This window comes from Haliaeetus albicilla, chromosome 4, assembly GCF_947461875.1.
Source record: "Haliaeetus albicilla chromosome 4, bHalAlb1.1, whole genome shotgun sequence".
Taxonomy (NCBI): domain Eukaryota; kingdom Metazoa; phylum Chordata; class Aves; order Accipitriformes; family Accipitridae; genus Haliaeetus; species Haliaeetus albicilla.
In genome coordinates, this window is record NC_091486.1 from 3,170,164 (window position 1) to 3,191,696 (window position 21,533).

A 21,533-nucleotide genomic window follows, 5' to 3' on the forward strand; every position below is an offset into this window, starting at 1 on the left:
GTAATTAAAAATCCCCCTTCACCCAGGCAGCAGGTAAAACACAGGCAGCTACAGTTTCAGCTTCCACTTATTCAAGTTTGACTGTAACCATGTCATGCTTGAAGTTTCATAAAGTAGCAAAAAGAAAACATTATGAATCAGTAAACCACTTTCATCCGTTTTCTCTATTTTCTCTGTCACTTTAAAATCCACTACCACCTTTCCCCATTCACATTCACAGCAATATTTATATTTATCTGAATTCCCTTTTTCTCCTCCATCTCCAAACTCATTTGTTTTCAATAAGAATTCCAAATTTGCTCCTCACCATTTCAGTCTAGGTAAAATTCATTCTCTGTCAACTTTTGTCAGAACTTTTCTGTACGCATCAAATGCAACAGGTAGTATCACAGCAAAAGGTGTATCTGGATATTTTTTGTTAAATCAGAATAGCAGAAACAACGGGAGGAAACATTACTCAGAAAAAAGAGAATACGTTTCTATTAGTATGAAGAGAAAGGCATGGGGAAGCTAAAGCAACATAGTATTTACCAAAGCAAGAAGGTAGAGACATGGAAGAGAAAGAAGTTGCCTACTGCATCATAAAAAATAAAATAAAATTTAAAAAAAAAAAACAAACAAACAAACAACAAAAAAACCACCACCCAACAAAAACAAACCCATCCCCCAAAACCCACGCCACCACCAAGATTTGAGTTACAAGCTGAGGTTCTGCCAAGCTCACTGTTTGGATCAAAGACATCTTACAGTATAAGTTGGGAAGCAGGACAAAGATACCTGCCCTATTTATCACGCTAATGCTAGTAGGCTGCATGCAACACAACATCAACAAATTTGGCACGGGCTGAAGTGATTATTATGTTTTTTAATTCGGAAAGATTCATTTGCTTTGCCATCGTTGGAACTCAGTCCAAGTCACTGCTTCACTAGGATGACTTGCAAGAGGTAAACAGGCAGAGTCTGATAACTGCTTGGCAGTCTTTGCCTGCCGTTTGACCAGTGAATTGCTCCAAGTTCTTGACTTGTAGCACAAAGTAGAATGTACGTACATTATTTCAGTTACACATCATTTCAAAATATCTATACTATGTGTAACAATACATATTTTGAAGTTTTATATAACAATACTATATAATGCCATATATTAAATTCAGGAGTTCTCAAAGCTGAAAGTCAATAAATGTTTCTGTATGCAGTGAAGCGGTAAAAAAAGTACAGCTCTATTAATTTGAAAGCATTACAATTTGTGCATCATTACATCGTTCACATGAACAGGAAGAATCAATACACCACTAGGAAGCTACAAACACCCACACTTTGTGGCCAGAAAAGGTTCCACAGAATACTTACTTGTAACAGCTACATGACGGTTTGCTTTCCCTTCATCAATGACATCCAAAACTTCTTCAGGACTAGATACAAATCTTTCTGTACAACCCTAGAAATATGCAAGTTGAAAACAGAAAAGTTTAGGAAATGTCCTAGTACTCCAAATGCCATCAGGAAGATGTCTATGTCATTAGCACTGATGAACAAAATAATTAGAAGAACCATCAACATCCAACATGATCATTAGCGAGGCAACGGACCAAAACATGCCTTTGTATGACTTTCAGGAGGAGTCCACGGGATAACTTGAGAGACAATTTTCTTTCACAACATTAAAGACTCCATCAAATTCAAACATGCAGCAGAAAAGAGTTTCTATACGTAGACCACATGGAATGATACGGCATATATTCCTGTTACTAATTTGGGTTAGATTCCATACCCAAATTAGTTTTTCTCTCTCAAACTGTAAGACAAGATGCATAGTCCTTGTTCTCTGCCCTAATGCAGTATTACTGAAGGATTTATTTTAATCAAATTTTTTTTGCCCTCACCAGGATGAGAATAAATGGAATAATATTGTACATATATTATTAAGGCTCACATATGTTCATAACAAGTATATCACATTTAAGGGAGGGCCCAGGAAGTCATAAAACAAATTCCTAACCCAACAAATCTATTCTAAAACATTGCGAGATTACAGCATCTATGCAACAAGATATTAAAGAACAAAATTCTTCTCAAGATGTTCTCTTTCACGGCTGACATGAAACGGAATATGAATACCTAAAATTTAACACCATACTAACAAAATGTAAATGTTTGAAGTCAGGAAAATAAAGCAAACATGATTCAAGCCCATTAATATTTCAGGAAACTGTTTAAATCCAAGGACCAATACTGCTTGAACATTCAAGACTCGAACAAGAGTTGAACCATTTCAGCAAATGCACCGAGATACAAATGGAAATGTGTAAATAAATGCATAGGTGAGAAAGAATGAAAAACGGAGCATCAAATTTTCCTTGTACCTTAACATATGGAACTCTGTTTTTATCTTCATGTACAGCGAGGTTTGTCTTTGACACTAGAAAAAAAGATGGACATCATCAGGAATATTCCACAGGTAATAATGTGTCAACTGTAGGCATGACAGACGAATATCATGAATGTATTAAATTTGCAAATGAGAATTGTAGTCGCTTCCCACTCCTTATGAACTACAAATATTTCTGTTATATAAAACTCATTTCTTGTTCTGTCAATCTTGTACCTGTTTCTTTAAAGTTAACTTTATGGCACAAAAGCTTTTGTTTATTGCTTGGTTTAATAAAATAAACACAGACCAAGCTGGATTTTGCCAAACCAGCAAGAATTTCAAAAGAGACAGAACTCCTCACTGGAATTCAAAAAAGCACAAATACAGGTTCCTGGTTTTGTGTTACCATTAGCATACATTTCCCTGTCTTCAGACTGATTCAAACACAGACAATTCACACTTTCATTAACACACAGCACATATATACAGAGACACAAGCTGTAAGAGAGAGAGATCACTCCCAACAGACTCTACCTAACAGAGGCAAAGCAAGGAATAAGTTGAATTGAATGTATTCTAAATTTAACAGAAAAACCTCAACAGAACAGTATATACATTTTTAAATTACTGTTTTACTTCAAGAATATACAATGCCAATGAGGCTCAGACCTGCTTTGAAGTATGTAAAATTCTCTGTACTCACTGATTTATAATCAAGCTATGTAGCACTGCAGAAGTAACTGTGCAAGAGTCAGAGATCAGATAACTTAAATTGCAAAATTCTCTTTCACAAACCCTGTCATACAGCTTAAATTTAAATCCCTCTCAAAGAACGTAACTCTTTCCCCTTAAGCGTTGATTCAAAGTACTATACCAAGCCAAAAAACACTTAAGAAATGCAGAACTTACCACATGGGAAATGCAGAACTTACCATCAAGTAGGTCCCTTATTTTGTCCAAATATATCTCAAAGTAGGAAACCTAATTAAATAATCATAAACATTACCGATTTAAACTTTGGCAATTGAAAAGTCTCTGTACCTATATTTCCATATCTGTCAAAATAAAAAGCACCAAAGAAAAAATGAAACCCACCCCCCACATAGTTTGACTTGCATCTTTCATGTGAACATACTTGTATTTTGAACGATTTACAAGTCATTGGTCTTTCTCCATTTATCAAAGATTCATCAGGAAAGTATACAAAAACTCTCATCATCCTTTTTTTTTTTTTCTTACACAGGTAAAATTGGCAAAAATATTGGACAGAATCAAGTGAATTCAACAATTATCATATCAGTACAGCTGCATCATGAGGAGGGACATTTGACAACTGTAAGAGGTATATTGATATTCACCAGCACAAAAGCAGATAGCACCTTCAGTGGTTTAACAGACAAGTTACATAAGCCTAAGCAATACAGATTAAATTAAACTTTTAAATGAAGCATATGTAGAAGTTCTGTCTTGAATCAAGTCCCAAAGAAGAAACTGAAAATGAACTTTTCTGTAACAGAGACAATTGTCCTCAGGAAAAAAAAAAAAAAAAATTAATGAGAGGGAGAATGAATGAATGACTCTTTTAATAAAAGTGTATTTGACTCACAGAAGCAAACAGAAATGTGTTAGGGGCATGGTGCCTAACCATACCCTAAATAAACTTTATCCAGGGATTATTTAGCTAGAATACTAGATGTCTAAATTTTAGGTATCCATAAACCCTAGCTATTTAGTAAAGTATCATTTTCTCTTGTGAAAAATAAATTATGTCTGTTTTTTTTTATACTGATGAGTTGATCTTCCTATGTGACCACTGCTATTAAATACAGATATATTTTGCTTTTGTGCATTTACTTCACCTGTGTCCCCTTTAAAGCCATCCTCTGGACCAGCTCATTTCAACAGACTTAACTCACGTGCTTTATAGTATTCTATTAACACACTGCTGAGGACCAACACACAGAGGAGATACCAAGTTCCCCTCCCTGTTCTAAACGGGTCTCTATTAAAGAGGGAGAGAGAAAAAAAGATATTAATTTTCAGCGTTGGCTCAGTTATTAAAAGAGTGTGACAGTTTGGTTAAATTCTTGCTCCCAATGACAGAACATGCATTTCTCTCGATGACAGCTCCTTGTATAATCACTCACTCATTCATTGCTATTTAGGCAGCTTTTCTGTTAAGATATTCATAAATGTCAACTACAATAGGAAACCACTGAAACAATTCAGTGCTGGCAGAACATGATTTATGAAGTGATAATCTTCTGCCGGGACAGGAATTTACCACGTCTTGTACAACGGGGTCCCCATCTGTTGGTATCCAAGTGCTATCATGTAGAATAGCAGTAGCCACAGGACAGCTTTACAGATGATGAAAAGAAATCAGTGTCACTTCTACGGAAGCCATTTCTATGAAAATTCAGGGGCCTCTCTTCTTAAGCAGCTCAATATTTTACAATCTAAGGTCTATTAAAATATTTAGATGGTTTATTTGTACTTCGCAAGGCTGCTTCTTCTGACTGTACTTCATGAGCACCCCCACAAACAGGCACTGCTAAGAAGGTTCTCAATACAAAATGACCTAGTCCTTCCAGAAGATCAGCAGCTCATTCAGAGGTACTCTGCTAGATTATTAGAATATATGTACACACATATATACCCCCAGAAGTGCTTCAAGGGCTTTAATGCAAGTAGCACTAAAAAGTCACTCATCTCTAACTTCTAGGCATGAGAGGGACAGAGGAGGAGGAGAGCTCCATTCTTAGAGAGCATCACCTGGTCACAGTAGGAGAACGGACAGTGCTTTCACATTCTACCTGTGCTCAGCTACTTAACTTTACTGAAGCCATCTAGTTATATTTTGTGTGTTTTGGGGGAGGGACGACACAGAGGAGTACTCATTTTTCCTGCAATCTACTGGGTAATTTTACTGATGTCTGCTTGGAAGCAAGCTGTAGCCTGACCCCAACTCTGCCAGATGGACCAATGCCCCCCCATGGCTGGCAGCTCCCCCGGAGACCGGATGAATGGTAGGAATTAAAGGTCACTCAAAAAATTTGAGAGATCATATGGTTGATATCAAGCTAGGGACATGGTAAAACATAGTAGCTGTTCAAATCGAGACTTAGACCACCATTTTAAGGAACCCAGACATAAGCTTTTGAGCTAAAAATTACTTCTAAATATGCTTCCTTAATTGCCCAAAGCCATCTCTCCTCCATTTCAAACCCACATATTAAGGAGGACTGTTTACATCCTTGAGATAGGAACAACACATCAGTATTCTCACAAACGTCATGCAGATCAATGGTATTTATGGCCATAACTAGTAGGGCTGAGGCACAGTCTTTGGAGAAGCTGCAGTGAAATAAGTGTTTTCTTACCATGTTGGCTAGCCTATCAACTCTAGTGAGAGACAAGGCAATCAACAGACTAGCAAACCTGAGCTGAAAACATGCTCAAGAAAAACTTCCGTCAAAGGCTAGTAACTAACTGTATTAGATTACTCCTAGTAAATATCCTCAGTAACGTAATGGGTTTTTGAGCTATAAAAGGCAGAAAGGAAAAATTCTGCAGCACAATGTTACAGCATGAGTGTACATTTCCCATCCAGCTCAACTTTCTTCCATCCGACCCGTTACGTAACACGTCATTCCGCATTTACCTTTATATGAAACTCCAGGTTTTCATCCATGGAATAGATGTGATCAAAGATGTCATGTGCAATTCTCGGAATGATTCCCATGAGCTGAGGGTCGTGCAGCTTCCCCTGCGGACACAGAACCAAACCGTTAACTTGGAAAGCCTTGCTCAGGTACCAGAGAGGAGCGAGCCTTGTCCAAACACACCTTCCTCCAGCGGGCCCCTATGAACGTGTCTGCTGCTCTGGGGGGCATTTGCTTGATATAAGTGCACAGAAAAGGTGGCAGAACGACTTGAAGCGTTAGCACTCTTCACCCGACGGAGCACCTATTTCTTTTGTCAGCTCCTGCCATTTGCCAAGCATGCTGTCCTGCCGCTATTTACACTGTCACTCTCTGACCAAAGAGAGATGAATAAACACAAACAAAGGTACAAATTACAGCCCGGTTCTCCCAGTTAAATCAGATATTTGGAAACATGTCAGAAACAAGAAGTATTAAAGCATTTTGTTTCTCTTTCACCACTATGCTAGAAAGCTAAAGGGAAATCTGGGTTGCGGGGATTTGGGGATTAGAGTAATATATTCTGATTTGAGCTTGCTGGGCCTATTGCCAGAGAACCGTGCCTTACAAACACTACTGTTCTCCATGTTAATTTGCACAACTACCTTCCTCTATTCTTTCAAGAACTGAATATTAACTAAAAACAACAATTTCCCTGGCTGCGTGGCTCCTTTTAGTTGCATTGCTCTTTTTCAAAAAGCCATACACATACAGGAAAGCTAACACCACTTGAAAACTGAATAGAAATATAAACTTGAAATAAAAACCTTTTCTGGCTATAGCATATACTGTTTTGTTATTTCCAAATGTTTTATGAAACTGCTTAAATATGCAATAACAAGTCAGTAGTCGTAAGACTCCACCAGAACATAGCATCTAGAAACTCTAATATACATTTTGAGTATATCTTTTTTCTAAGTAATACTGCCCATATCAGCACAACAAAGCATCTTACTCCAAATAGTGGAAGGGAATTTTTTTTTTTTAAATATAGTGGATAACCATACAATTCCAAATCATGGGAAGTCAGATTTGATCTGTAATTGCTAAAGATTCTTAAACACCAAATTTTTTTTAGCAAAATAGAAAGAAAATCATACACATGTACATGAGCTTTTCAATATTATGCATGTTTGTGAATGACTAGTGGGTCACATTGACCTGTTTTCCAAGTTCCTCAGCCTTTATTAGTATACTCGAATATGGTCTTCCTAGACATCACTTCCCTTATGCTAAAGCTGGTGTAAATGACAGTCAAATTCTAAGCATCAACCTAGGATGAAGGAAATTTAACACAAAGAACTGACATATTCTCTCCCTCTATCTCAAAGCCTGTATTTAGAGCAGTTACTAGGTTTCTGCCCTCAAAATACATACACATCTTGGAGAAAAAAGGGGAGGGAATATAGATGAATCAGTTACATTGCTGACTGCCCTCCCTATAAAGCAGCACTCAGCTGTATCTAAACTGTGAATATTTTATTTATATTATACAAATATTTATATTATACAAATAATATTACCTTCTGCAGCAGAAGCAGTTAAGTGCTATACCATATCAAACATCCTATTAAGCTTCTCAAAAACTAAAAAGTCCTTGTCATATGATACACTATTTTATTTCAGACTATGAGAATGAAAAAGAGCGTGATTAAATAAGCTAAATCCCTGATGGAGGGGAAAACTTGTATGCACAAACACACACTTAAAACAAACCCCAACACTTTGTTTTACCTTGCCAGCACAGCCCTCAGTTCCAGCACACAGCACTGTTATTGAACAGACTGCAATACAATTTTCACACTATCCATCCCATCTCCCTGAAGAAGTCGTTGAAAAGTTCACTGAAACCAACTGAATACCCTGTATTACTGCACGGAGTTTTCCCAAAGAGGGGAAAGGAGTTTCTCCTAAACTAGGATAAACAGAGAGTTGCTGATATTTCTTCACTGCGCACAAATCCAACCAAAGGTATGTCTACACTATAAAGTACTGCAAAATGCAGCAAAAGCAGCTACAGAACCAGAAATGCTGGAGCTTTGCAGTGCCCCCTTTTCTACAGCAGCTTTGATCAAGCTGGGTTGTTGGCTCAGCCAAAGGACGGTTTGAATTCAAAGTTGTGTTGCAGAGATTTCTGTCTGCACAGAGGTGCATCAGCTCTGGAATCACTGCACCAGGTAAACATATCCCCTAACCATTGTGGGGAAGTGGCAGCTTATAAAAGTATTTAATTAAACATGCCCCCAACCCCAACAAGCCCTGTAATAATTATGCTTTCCTTTATATAGCTTTCTCTAGCTCAGAAGAGAAATCAATCTGTAAAACATGATTGAATGTGCATGTAACTCAACCACCGCATGTACAACTTTTTGGGCTTGGGCCTTCGCACTACTTAAGTCAGTAAAAACTTCAGTGAAGCAAGATCATGTTCAACGAATGCAATAAAGAAAGAGTTAAGATCTTTAAAATGCTGTAACCCCAGCAGTCTGTGATGCATTGAAAATACTCATTTTTCCTCTATTATAAATGGATTTTTATTAAAACAAGAGATGATTGAAGCAGGTCCCACTATAATTTATGGAGACCATAAACTGGAAGGGAAGAGAATGGTAAAGGTAGGCTATTCACTGCAAAGCTGGAAGAAGAACAAAAAACCCACTCTCATGGATTTAGCTGTAACCTCAGAAAGAGGTTGGAGAAATGTGCTGCTGCTGCCATGCTGACATTGCAGTTAGTAAACTCCCCCAAAACACCCAGACAGAGTGTTCGCTGCTCATTAAAGCCTCTCATTTTAATAAGAACATTAATTTCCACATTTAAACACAGCAGGCAGACAGTGGCTAGTGAAGTGTAACATTTGAGACAGTGCTGTTTTATTTCAGGATGTTGGCATAATGACTACAATCTATAGGGACCTAGTATTGAAAACTGCTGTAAGGTCAAAGCCCATCAATACAATCTTATGGGCAAAAATATGTAATTCTTAAGAAGGTATCTATCCTGCTATACAGGTTGGCAAATGTTTTATCTAGCACAGGAGAAAGTCCTATGTATGTCAGAAAGTCTGTCCTGGCTGTATTATACTACCGTGTCCTGTTTAAGCTTAACATTAATACTATGAAGCATTTCACATTTCACAGAAAATCCTCCGTAACAGCTTTACCAAGAGGATTTACTATTTCTTCAACTTCAGATTATTTTTTTCTTCCACAACATGCTTTAGCAACTTTACAAGAGGATGTTAGGTTAAAAGGGGGATTAAAACTGAATATAGACTTGATTCCACTTTAAAATGACAGCTTTTTTTTTATGAAAGAAGTAAACCAGCCATTTTTCTACAGTCATTTTCTTTATCACAGCTTGTAATTCTCAATATAAACTGGCTTTAAGAGATCTTTCCCCATGCCATGTGGAAGCACCAGCTCAAGCCCTGCAGACATTTTGATTTAATTACATTCAGAGCTGGTGGATTACTCAGCCATTGTGCCATCTGTGAGGGCTGAGCTAGTGATTTCCCCCATCGTTGCAAGGACAGACTTAATTAGACATGAGGCATCAGTTATTGCATCCTCCAGGAAAGGAGCAACTGTGGCAATCAAACAGCAATTTCACCAGGGACTGCTGGCTTGAGAGAATATTGCTTTCCTTCTCCTTTAACCTTCAGGTTAGGTAGGTCACCTGCGTTAGTCGTGTAGCAAAACCATCTGATGCTGTTAAACAAACGAAAGCTCATTTTTTCCTTTCATTTAGCAAAACTTTGCTGTAGACCTCCTGTTTAAAGTTCACAGTTGAACTGAAATGCTCCAGGAGGCGTACACCCAGCTTGTACAGCATTGTGATGGAACAATCCTAGGCAAGGATTAAATGCTTGAACGATCCTCCTTTTTTAGCAAGAGACTAAAATATCTAATTGCCTTCTTACTGAACAGTTAAAAAAAAAAAAAAAACACAGGAAAAAAACTACACTGTCACACTTCATGTAGCAGAAATATGAACAGACTTAGGACTTCAGCCACTGGAATTTGGTATTCTCCTTCTCCAAAGCAACAGTTCTCAAATTCGTGCATCTGTGCTGCAGCATGTGAGACTGGTATTCCCAGAAGGGGACTGCAAATGAGAAAACCAATAACCAAGGCATGAATTTTTATAATCCTGCATGCAAGGGAACTCTACAGACTCTTATTAGTGTTTTCATTTGTGGATTAACAAATCTCACTCAAATCCTTTAAAATATATACATACCTAAATTTTTACAACAAATATGGAGAAACTATACTCGATATTTTTCATTCACCATTTGTTAGTTTACCTAGATATCTGTAGACATCTCTTGGAAAAACCTCCACGCTGAAAGAAATACCACAGCTTAAAAGGCAGTAGAAGCTAAACATACCCAGATCTCTTTTTATATGTCACTCACAGCTGAGTGCTCCAGATAGCTGGCTTGTTCAGGTAATTGGTACACATAATTCTACTGCTGCTACCAAACTGATTTAATTTTGCCACTGTACCTCCATAGTATGCGTTTTTCCTGATGATGTCTGTCCATAGGCAAAGATTGTGCCATTGTAGCCTTCAAGAACATCTGCAAGAAGAAAAACAATTAAAACTCATATTGACATCTTAAAGCTAGATTAGCAGCATCTCGTAAGTCTTCTACAATGTTGAAGCTCAATTAGAACATAGTTTGTGCAATAATGAATGGGGAAAATATGACATAACTAGCTACCTTTAGGCCAAAAAAAAAAATTCATAATAAAATCTAAATTAGAGAATTACAGAATTATTGACAACTCTCTTACTTTCCTGGGGAAAAAAAAAATATCTCTGGACACTAGATATTATCCAAGATACCTGTGCAACATGAGAAAGAGAAAACTTAATTGCCTGCATTTTAAACCATCACGCACCATAGAGAAAATTAAACAAGCTCATACTGAATATTTCTACTACTGTAACACCCTCAACAGTTCATGGCCTCATTAATTTCCAAGCTTGTCTGCAAAGCAGGAGAGCAAAGCAAGAAGAAAGTCAGATGAACAGGAATTTGCTTTATTGAAAATATACTTCTCTCAAGGCAGAATGAATAATTTTATATTGCATTAAGATATAAAAATATCCACTTTTAACTTTTTAGCGGTTAATGTCTGCAGCAGCTTTCAGAAGTCCGGGAGGGTTGTAAACCAGCTGGTTCTCAGGCACAGTCCCACTGCCACTCGTTACCGTTGAAAGGATTACTGGGTTGGACTCGCTCCAGGCAAGTGAATTTAAACTCTTAAGTAGGGCTACCTATTTATGCAGCTTTCATGTAAAGAAGAGTAACACTTATTATAGTTGCTGATAAAGACGGAAGGAAACCTTCAATCTAAAACCCAGTGGCGATAACCCCGTTGCTGCTCCCATCAGGCTCCTCTCAAAGACCCCCCAGAGCCCCCAGGGGCAGCAAGAAGGATGCTGGCCAGGGTGCTCTGCTCCGGGACGCCCACCTTCCCATCGTACTAGGTACTGGAGCTCTGCTGTGGGCCTCCGGAGCAGAACCACCAGATGGAGATAGAGCAGCAAAGCCAGGGGGGAGCCAACAGTGCAAAAATAAAAGCAAAAGGAAAGCTCGACTCTTACAGCCTGCAGAGAGTACAGAGAACAGGCACCAAAGCCCAGCTGCCATCTGACAGGGAAGAAAGTTTCCTGTCCATGGCCACTTCTGAACGCATCTCCTGCTTTTAGAGTTGGCCTTCTCTGCTTCTGAAATATTTGTTACATTTCCCATCCTCTGTATCTACACTAATAGAGGCTACCGGGAGAAAAAAGTGTGTGTGTGTGTGTATATATATATATATATATATATGTATGTGTGTGTGTGTGTGTGTGTGTATATTTGTAGTAAATATATACACACAACTATATTATATATTATCATACATATTACATTTACATATTACACACATATATAATCTCCTTATTTGTATCTCCATATGTATGTTGATGGTCCAGATAGGAAGGATAATGAAATAAGATACATTAGATAAATATAAAAAGAATGAAGAAGGAACAAGCACGAAAAAAATTCAGAGAAAAAACACAGGAAGGCGATTTCAAAGAAAAGAAATGGATAAAAAGAAAGGAAAGGGAAAGACATCTTTTTCAAAGACAACTGCTACATAGACCCGCATTTCCTATACAGCAACACTGAGTAAGGATGAAATTGGAATGAAGCCATTTGAAAATATATATTCTAATTAAACACAGAATGTAACTGCTTTAAGTTGTGGCAGAACTATTTTGGAGAGCTGAAGAGGACAGATATTTCAGAGGTTGCATAGACCTTCACAGAGTACTGCTGGGTAAATTTTTAAAATCTTGACATCTAGGAGAATGACGAAGTTAGAGACTATAATTACTGTCATTCTGGTATTAACTTTTTGTATGAATTTAGCATCCTCATCTGTTTATAAAAATAGACACACTGCTTATTCTTGCTTTAAGGAAACAAAGTTTAAAATAAGTAATTATAAATAATAATTACATAGATAAAGAAACAGATGTCCAGCCATAGATGCAGCGCTATCCTGAGTTCATGCCTTCGACCCATTACTTCACCAACAGGCTTCTAAACAGGGCCAAATTCCACGTTATTGGTATTTCAAAACATTCATTCACCAGTGCTTTTCTGAAGGGAATATCTCATGGATTTTCACTTCAACACAGAATGAACTTGAGTGGAAGGGAAGGGCTACAACGACAGTAGCTTGAACGCAGGAGAAAACACCTGGTGAGCCTCACTGCTGGCCCTCCGGCTGCACCGCGTTCACAGCCCACTCACTTGAACTTTCATGCGTGCAATGTTAATGGCATTTTTTCCAATAAATCCTCAATATACACTAAGCATTGCCTTTGGAAGACATTAAAGCATTAGTAAGAGAAAACCAGCTGCTTAGCAAATTCCTGAAGGTTGTTGATGATTAAAACTTCAAACCGAATTCTGCTAGGAGCTCCACTCAACTTGCACCAATGGGTCTAGCTTGGGCGAACCAGCAGAAACATGAAGAGCAGGACCAAGGAGGTAGCGATAGAGATGCAGCCAAGGATCTGCAGCGTAAGAGCAGTGGCAGCAGCTCACAGGAGATAAAAGTTATACCTTGTTTTTTAATACAGAAATATTATTTCCTTTTAAAAAGTTAATCAGGTTAATACTAAATTTCAAAATAGCCTATAGGCAAGGCAATATTTAATGCAACTGTATTTGAATTTTTTTTAATAAAAAGCTTACTTGACACCTTTCATATTAAACACACACACACATATATATATAAGCACAACAGGGAAGCAGTCACATTTAACCTTTGAGGCTACAACCAGTTTTAAGTACTCCATATATATTGTGTATAGGAAGTTCCATCTTTGTTGGCCAGCAAGGAAGGAAAATATTTGTGTTTGGACTTTTTTATTCTGAACTAAAATCTAGCTGGAAGTTGGAGAAGAAGGTTTGTTCATTATCCTCTTTAGATGAAAGCCAGGCACATGGGGAAGATGAGCTAAAATGTCTGGAAGGTGCACAGAGTAGAGTTTCAAAGTTGTTTAGGCACCAAAAAATATATATAATTGTCCTGGAGGGGGTGGTTCAGAAATCCTCGAGCAAACATGTGCAACTCCTGTTTGTTTCTCAAATACCACCTAGCATCCAAATACCTTTACATTTCCAGGACAGTTAAACAGAATCTAACAGTTCACTACTAGTATTTCCTCTTTTTGCCAATCTTGGTTAGCGGAGAGAGGAAAGAAAGTTTTAATTTAAAAAAAAAAAAAAAAGGCTTATTATCTCCAGGTGAATGCAAGGTACAATGTCAGCTCTATACTGGTACACAGCCTAGGGGGAAAATAACCTGATTAATCAACTGTTATGTAAGAAAATTGCTCAGAATTTGCATCAATGTATATACTAAAGATACATTCTGCTTGAGGAAGCATAGATAAGAAATTTACCTTCCCATTTAGCAAAAAATACCTTATTCTATAAAAAAAAAAAAAAAAAAGTCCTTTGCATCACCTGCAGTTAAAAAGAGTCAGTGGTCTCAGTAGTAGAAGAGGTTATTTTTGTTGGAAGGCTTTCCACCTTATGACAGTTAATATACCATCTGTCAACTGAATAGAGAAGACAGTCCCAGACAGAAACAGCCTGCACAAAACTTAAGGGGGAAGGAGGGAGAGGGGAAAAAACCAGATGAACAAAGTGACTGAACAAAGATCAGTTGGGACTTTTACGTAACTCATAACAAACAGAAAAAGTCCAAGTGCTTTTCTTAATTCCTGGTCCAGCTCTCTCCACAATGATTTTCAGTTTGATTTACCCTCCCCACAAAAGCCAGCTACTCAACTCAGCCACTGAACTGCTGCCAGATGGCCTTTTTCCGGACGAGGATGGATAGGCCAAGTAGCAACGGTCTAAAACTGTAGCCCTTGTGCTGGGGCTACAACCCAGACTCGCTCAGGCTGGGGACCCAGAAAGCCTTTCCAGCAGCACCCAAGTGCCCAGCAGAGCTCTGCAACAAACAGCCAAGGGTGGCTGTGGAGTGAAGACCTTTCAAATGGACCACGGACAAGTACAGGAGTCTTAATGGCAAGAAGAAAGACCAAATGGCTTTACAGAAGTCCTCTACAGCCTCATTTCTACGACCAAATTTTTAGCTCTATACTTACCTTTTCCATCTCTAAGCTTTCTAGTTCTGCGACTCAGCATTTGAGGTCCGTATTTGTAACCAGAATAGAAAGTCAATACGCTACCCAGTGAGAGATCAACCCCACCACCCAAAAAAAATCATTCAAGCAATTTTCTCCTCCTCAGAGGACAGACAAATGTGCAGATGTTCACACGTGCACTAACGCGCTCAAAGCTTCAGTGCTCAGCAATAGCTTGGGCCATTATATATTCTCCCCGCAATGTAATTGTAGGAAAGATACAAAATCCAGATACAGACATCCATCTGTGTAGACTGAGAAGACAAAGCTGTTTTCTGGCAATAGAAAGCAATGGGAAACAAAGCAAAAGTGATGGCAATCACACACTATTGTTCTCTTTCAGATTTAGTGGTATTTCTTAGTTTGGTTAAAAAAATGCAAACACAAGTTCTCAAACTGTGGTCACATGCACCAGTGATGATTCCCCACACACTTCCGCTACTGGTACTTCTACCCTTGGGAGTACCTTGAACGAACACCATCCCAGCGCCCACCCTGATGCAAATTGCTGTAACACACAGATTTCTTCTCCTCCTCTAAAAAACTCCTTGTTTCTCATATTTCTCATGTATGGAATGTGAAATACTTTGACTTAGTCATTGAGCTGTTTACTTAAACCTAATCCCATTTCTTCTTTAGTGAAAAAAACCTCATTTAGATCATTCTTATTGTCAACATAGTTATTATAACCATTGTTTTAGAGACTGTTAGGCCAGCTGGCATTTTCTGTAATAACATTAATCACAATGAAACCATCAGCCATTTCATGGGAGTATAATGAAATCTGATAACAAATGGTAACCTTGAAAAGCTATCTAAAAAAGTCTTAAAGATTTAAATAGCGCTCCAAGTTGTAATGCAGTCAGCTCATATTTCCATGTAGTAAACTACATTGTTCCAGTCTATCAGAAACAGCCCAGTCCATTTCACATTCTTCACTTTATTAGGCTTTAAACTGGAAATTAAACATAAGGAAATGTAAGCCCAGAGCTCAAGAACACCACTCCGGTAATGCTGTGCTCTCCCTCCCTCGCTCCCTCCCTGTCTCATACTCTCCTTCTCTCCCTCCTCTCCCCTTCTCTCCCTCTCCATCACTCTCCTCCTCTCACTTCCTCTTTCTCCCCTTCTCTCTTTTTTCCCCATTTCTCCTTCTCTTTTCCTTTCTTCTGCACCCTCCCCCCCATCAAACTTGCCTTTCCAGTTATCTAGAAGGTCCAAGTTAACACACATGCAAAGGTATGTTTGACTTCGGAAAATATTTGCTTTTCTATTTGGTTAACGAAGAAGACTTAGTCACTGATTTAGGTCTTCCAAATTGCTCTCAAACAGGATTTTATTTCTCTCACCATTTTCAGAGGAAACCAACTTCCACAGGGGATATAAATACCCTCCACAAGTCTACAAACAGCGATGTGCTGCTTCTGTTGGTACACACTATAGTATTGAAACAGTTCCCCAAACTTCAAAAGTCGAGTGGCATGTCAGCAACCCGAACTAATGATTTCTAAGCTTTACAACTCCAATCCCACCAGTTTTTATTGAAGGCTTACTCGTCTGAAGTCAGAATTGCCGTAATTAGGCTCCCCTCTGAGAAGAGGCAGCTGAAATCTTATGACTCATTTCCTCTCTCCAACATCAAATAATTTCGCTTCTAGTCCTCACCCCCAATCATCTAGACTACACGCATGTTGGTTTGCTCGAGGCTGTCCGAGTGAGCCAACCAATTTCCCCCAGAACAGAACCCAGAGTTTGCAGCAGGGCTGCTCACCCCAGGGACCTCTCCCCACCGGCAGGCACACAAGCTGTCAGCAGATCCAGCTCCATGCCTGAAATGCTACCGAGTCCTTCAACGCTGCTTCAGCAACTCCTGTTGAAACCCCAAATCTCTCATGCCACATAAATTCCATGGTGTTCAATGTGCAGCCTTGCGTTGCCATACAAGCACAACTCTGACCAGCTCTGACACAACTACCACTGTCTACATTTATTAAAAAATAAAAACTGAGGATCGAATCTTGGGGGGCACAGGGATGCCACACAAGGCCAGGGAACAACTACGCCAGGTACTGCTCGTAAACCCCGAGACGCTGTAGCAGTTGCAATACCGCCGTGGATGGACTATCCAGCATCAGAACCAAGTGGGAGGTCCGAGGGTGATTTGGGAGGCAGGGGAAGTATGGCAAGCAATTAAAATGCACCCAAAAAGTTTGATTCTCAAGTTATAATCTTGAAATTTCAACAGTTTATGAAGGTTTTGTTTTAAACAAATAGGGTGCTATCCAATGGGCACTTGCGTTCTCATTTCATTTTTAAATGCAAGCTATCTGCATGCAAAGCAGCTACAAAACCAGTGCCTTCTACATTTTTCCTTTAATGGTCCATCCTCCCATTCAAAGACACAGCTATTCCACACTCATCCTGTACTGAACAGTCTCACGCTGCATAAAGGACATGCTTTTTGTTGCTTATCGTATATCACAAAAAGGAAGTATTTGTGTGGAACAACAGTCACACACAAGGAGAAAGTAAGGAACTACTGCAATTCCTTCAGCTCTTTTTCTTTTTTTTTTTTTTGTTTGTTTTGGGTTTTTGGGTTGGGTTTTTTACACAGTCAAGTCCTTAGAAAAGGAAATGCTTGGACTTACTAATTACTAAACTCCCATACAGACATCTAAACATTTATTATCCTGTCTTTAAACAGCTTGAGGGGACAGGGAGACATTTTTTTCCCTCCCCCCAAGCAGGAATGAACAAAGACAACACCTACCTTTAACAATCTGCTTGGCACAGGCATTATAAACTTGTTCCTGGGTTGTATTAGGAGGTAACACTCTATCAAAGACATACGGCTTCCCTTGCTGCAAACAAAAGAGAAACTCTGTAAGATAAAGAACATTTAAAACAGTTTATAGACCCCATCTAACAGGCAACCCAAAATGCAGCATTTACTACAAAGGAAGCCATTCAGTGCAATGGAAACGACAATATTTTGTTGACTAAACAGATGTGACATCTCCTGTGTTCCAAACCCATCTTTTCTATAGCTGGCAAATAAAACACAGCATATGTTTTCTGTGTGTTCACATTTGGGTCAGCAGCTACAGTTGCAGGAAACAATAAGCTGAAATACCAGCAATTGAAAGTTGATTATTTTCTTCCTCTCCTAGGAGTTAAGGGGGAATAGCCATGTAGATATTTGCAAAAGATTTGTTGTTTTTTACTGCAAACTAGTGAAAGCTGTGGTGTGAGAAACAGCAATCAGACCTGAGAGAAGAAGTAGTTTGCTGGGCAGGGGTGGCCCAGCACAGTCCAAGCATGGTCCGAGCACACTAAGTGTTCCTTCAGCAGAAATAGCCTGGTTTCTTTCCTATGCTAAACATGCAAACGTGTCGGTAAAACCATAGGTTAGACCCAAACCAGGCAGTCCAGTCAACTGTTGCGTTGCCCTAAGCTTGTATTTTATTCAGAAATTGTCATGATTTTTATCCTTAGCACAACAAATAACAAGATGCCGTGCGGAAAGAGCTCCAAAGTGACGTTTTGAAGAAGATCAGAGCCATTTCCAGGTTGTGAACCACCACTGTCTCACCACAGACACTGAGCTGCCCTAATTCCCAGGTGACAACACGATTGACACTTACTCATATGTATATACGGTGTAGCACAACCTGCACATCACTTCCAGAAAATTTTGATTCCTCTTTGTAGCGAGTATAATTGGTTACAAGACAAACACGTATTAGCAATCCAAAAAATAGGTTTGCATGACACTTGAAAGGCAAATCAATTCTTAGGACAGCAGTTCAGCTCCTTACAACTCAAAAACAAGCAAGACATTTGCATTTAAAATACGATTCCTTTATTTAAAGTTACACTAAGCGGACGTGTAACATCTTTCTCATCTTCCATCAAAGCCTGTAATATTCCCCTTCGAAGATGTGACACCTGCTTCGAGAACAGCATAACAAGGGCTTCAAAGCAAACTGCAAGGTGGCTGGATACCCAATGTAGGAGTCTTGTTCTGTTGAGTCAACGTGCCATTTCTGCCATTTGCAGCCAGCTGTTCAAATGCTGTGCTCAATTAGCCATCTTTGTCACACTTTGATTTTACTTCAAGCAGATCATAAGCTTACACTTGCCTGCTCCTTAAACTTGGGTACTTAACAGCCACAGGGGAAAAAATATGACAGAGTTGCATTCGCCTGCAACGTGTGTTCTTCATGTTTCATCCCAGAATTTCAGATCTCAAGGATAAGAAGGCAATTTATAAATTGTTTAGTAAATAATTCATGGTCTTCTGTTGGCATGGGGTGAACACTGGGCCATGCAAGCACCCCACTTGGTAAGACACAAGCCCAAAGAGGCGACTCAGACTGACATCACCAATGCAGCCCCAGCCCGTAATCCCCACCCACAGCAGCCCCTGCCCCCAGGAGAGTGGTGGGACTGCTGGGAGCACCCAGCTGGCACCTACCCCAAATTCTGTCTCTCCACAGCTTTCCACAGACAGTGCACGTTGCATGGCTCTCAGCTAGACAAAGCTCTTCACTCCCAGGATGAGAAAGGCTGCCCAGCCCTCCTGTAACTATTCTGGAACAATTTCTCAAATGGACTTTTTATCTACTTACCCCCATTTTGCTTATTCCAAGCACTAGACAATAAGCCCTAATGCAAGAGGCCGAAAAACACACGGACACACAACCTCAGCCATCCACTTATCCCATTTATTTCCTTCATGCCCAAGTTGAGGCTTATTAGCTAAGCAATGTGAGAGAGTAGCAGAGAGCAATGCCAGTACATCATCCTACCATGGCAAACACAGCACTCCAGGCAAACATTGCTCTGGTGCAATCAATCCAGCTCTTCTACTGAGCTCTCAACAACTATAATGTCAGAGAGCCCCAAAAAACAATCTCATCATAATTGTGCTGCATGCAGCTGAAAAAGGCACTGGCTGCAACTGTTATTTATCTGCCAAACTGAAAAGCCACAAATGTAAAGCAGCCATTCACAAACGTGCTACATAGGTCAAATTTCTTCCGTGGGATTTTTGTTCTGGGAAGCTAAAAGACTGAATGCCCATCACTGATATCTGAAGAAAACAAATGAATGTGAAGGATCACAAAGCATCAGTCACCAACCACACAAAATGAGCGCGCTCCATTATCCAGCAGCATTTACGGGTTTTTAGGGAGGCTTTTTGTGCTTCATCTCCACGTTGATCTTGGACAAAGACAACTCAAGGCTCACGCTCCCTTCCGCAAAGGAGAGTACGATGACTGGACACAGACCCTGTCTATCCTCAGTTTGAGAGCTTATACTTCTTTTGCTCTACCATCGCTTCTCCTCTGCCCGAAATCCTCTCAGTCCTGCTCAACCCGCTCCTCTCCACCTACACCGCCAGCTGCACTCCATGCTCCTTCGGCTCCTCCTCCTCCTTTCTTTGTTCAGAAGTTCCTGCTTGGGTCTCTGATGTTGGAGAAATGTTGGGCATACCTCCCGAGTCACCCCACTCACCTTGTTCAGCTTTCTGACTGTTCCATCCCACCAGCTCTCCTTGGAGTCCTCCTCGCCACCATCCCCACCCAGCTCCTGGTAGCAGGCTGTGACCTTCACCACCTCTCCCACTGGCTTGTCCCTCACCCCTTCCATGTCTCAGCAGGGCAGCCCACAGACCCACTTTGCACGTGTCCCACAGGAACTCACCCTTAGCTTATAGTGGCTGGAGGAGACCACAACACCTTATACAGGGAGAAGATGCCCAGCCTGAAGGAAAGCTGTGGCAATCCATCTGCCAAGATACTGTTAAGATAGAAGATTTTTCTCTGGAGGAAACTATGGGTTTGGGGTTTTGTTTTGGTTTTGTTTTGGAGGGTGTTTTTGTTATAAGCTCTTCATTTTTGACAGACTTTCCTCAAAGGAAGCAAAAAGCCATATCCATCCTACAAAGGCAACATGCTGGCAGATCCAAAGGTTTTGCTCCAAAACAGAGAGGGAGGGTGAGCAAGCATGAACATCACCTTATTTTTAGCATGTTCCCAAGCAGTACTTTTTCCCCTATTGTCATCTTCAGAAATAACACAACTTTTATTTTTTTTTCACATGTAACTCAGCTTGAATTAAGTATCAAAATCAGGAAGATTTCAGCTTTATTAGAACTTATTCAAGAAAGTAATAAGCAGCTAGAAATAAAGTGTTATTTTCTGAGTTGATGCCAACAGTTTTATCTGTGCGCCTCCTCCATACATTATTTTCCAAACTTTCTCATTATATGCAATGTATTACCTCTCATACATAAATCACATCTTCCTTCCCATGCCATTACTTCCTACAGTCCCCCTGACAATCTGTTCCATTAACTTATGCCATTGCTGCATAATGGCTAGGATAAGTGCTCCGGTCCACCCACACAATTCCTGTTGAAGTTGTATTGACAGTAAGATAGATTCTGTTCTGGCCCTTCAATAGTACAAAGAATACTATTCATATGTATTGCCAATTATTATTTCACCAGCTTTATGTTTAGAGTTTCCTACCAAGTTTACAGGCTTGGCATTTAAAAAAACCTGAGGATTTCACAAGCACAAAAAGGATCTCAACCATAAACGCATGTCCTTCCAAAACCATCATTTTACAAGCAACATCACAGAGTAGTACTATAACTGGAAGCTAATACAGTCTCAGAGAGAACCAAATACATCTCCTGTTTAAAAAAGAGATCTCCA

General features: G+C 39.5%; 1 protein-coding gene across 3 annotated transcripts in view; it reads right to left on the reverse strand.

The window, feature by feature from the left end:
• The window catches only part of KIF5C (kinesin family member 5C), an 89,657-nt gene that overhangs the window by 45,423 nt on the left and 22,701 nt on the right, over nt 1-21,533 (reverse strand). For 2 of the 3 annotated variants that reach the window (XM_069780724.1, XM_069780727.1), the window contains exons 2-7: nt 17,576-17,666; nt 10,587-10,660; nt 6,036-6,140; nt 3,304-3,352; nt 2,364-2,419; nt 1,351-1,438 (exon numbers count right to left, since the gene is read on the reverse strand). In XM_069780724.1, the coding sequence (XP_069636825.1) occupies nt 1,351-1,438; nt 2,364-2,419; nt 3,304-3,352; nt 6,036-6,140; nt 10,587-10,660; nt 17,576-17,666 (463 nt within the window). Of the gene's footprint in view, nt 1-1,350; nt 1,439-2,363; nt 2,420-3,303; nt 3,353-6,035; nt 6,141-6,219; nt 6,428-10,586; nt 10,661-17,575; nt 17,667-21,533 lie in introns of those variants that run through there. The other variant, XM_069780725.1, reaches the window with a different exon arrangement.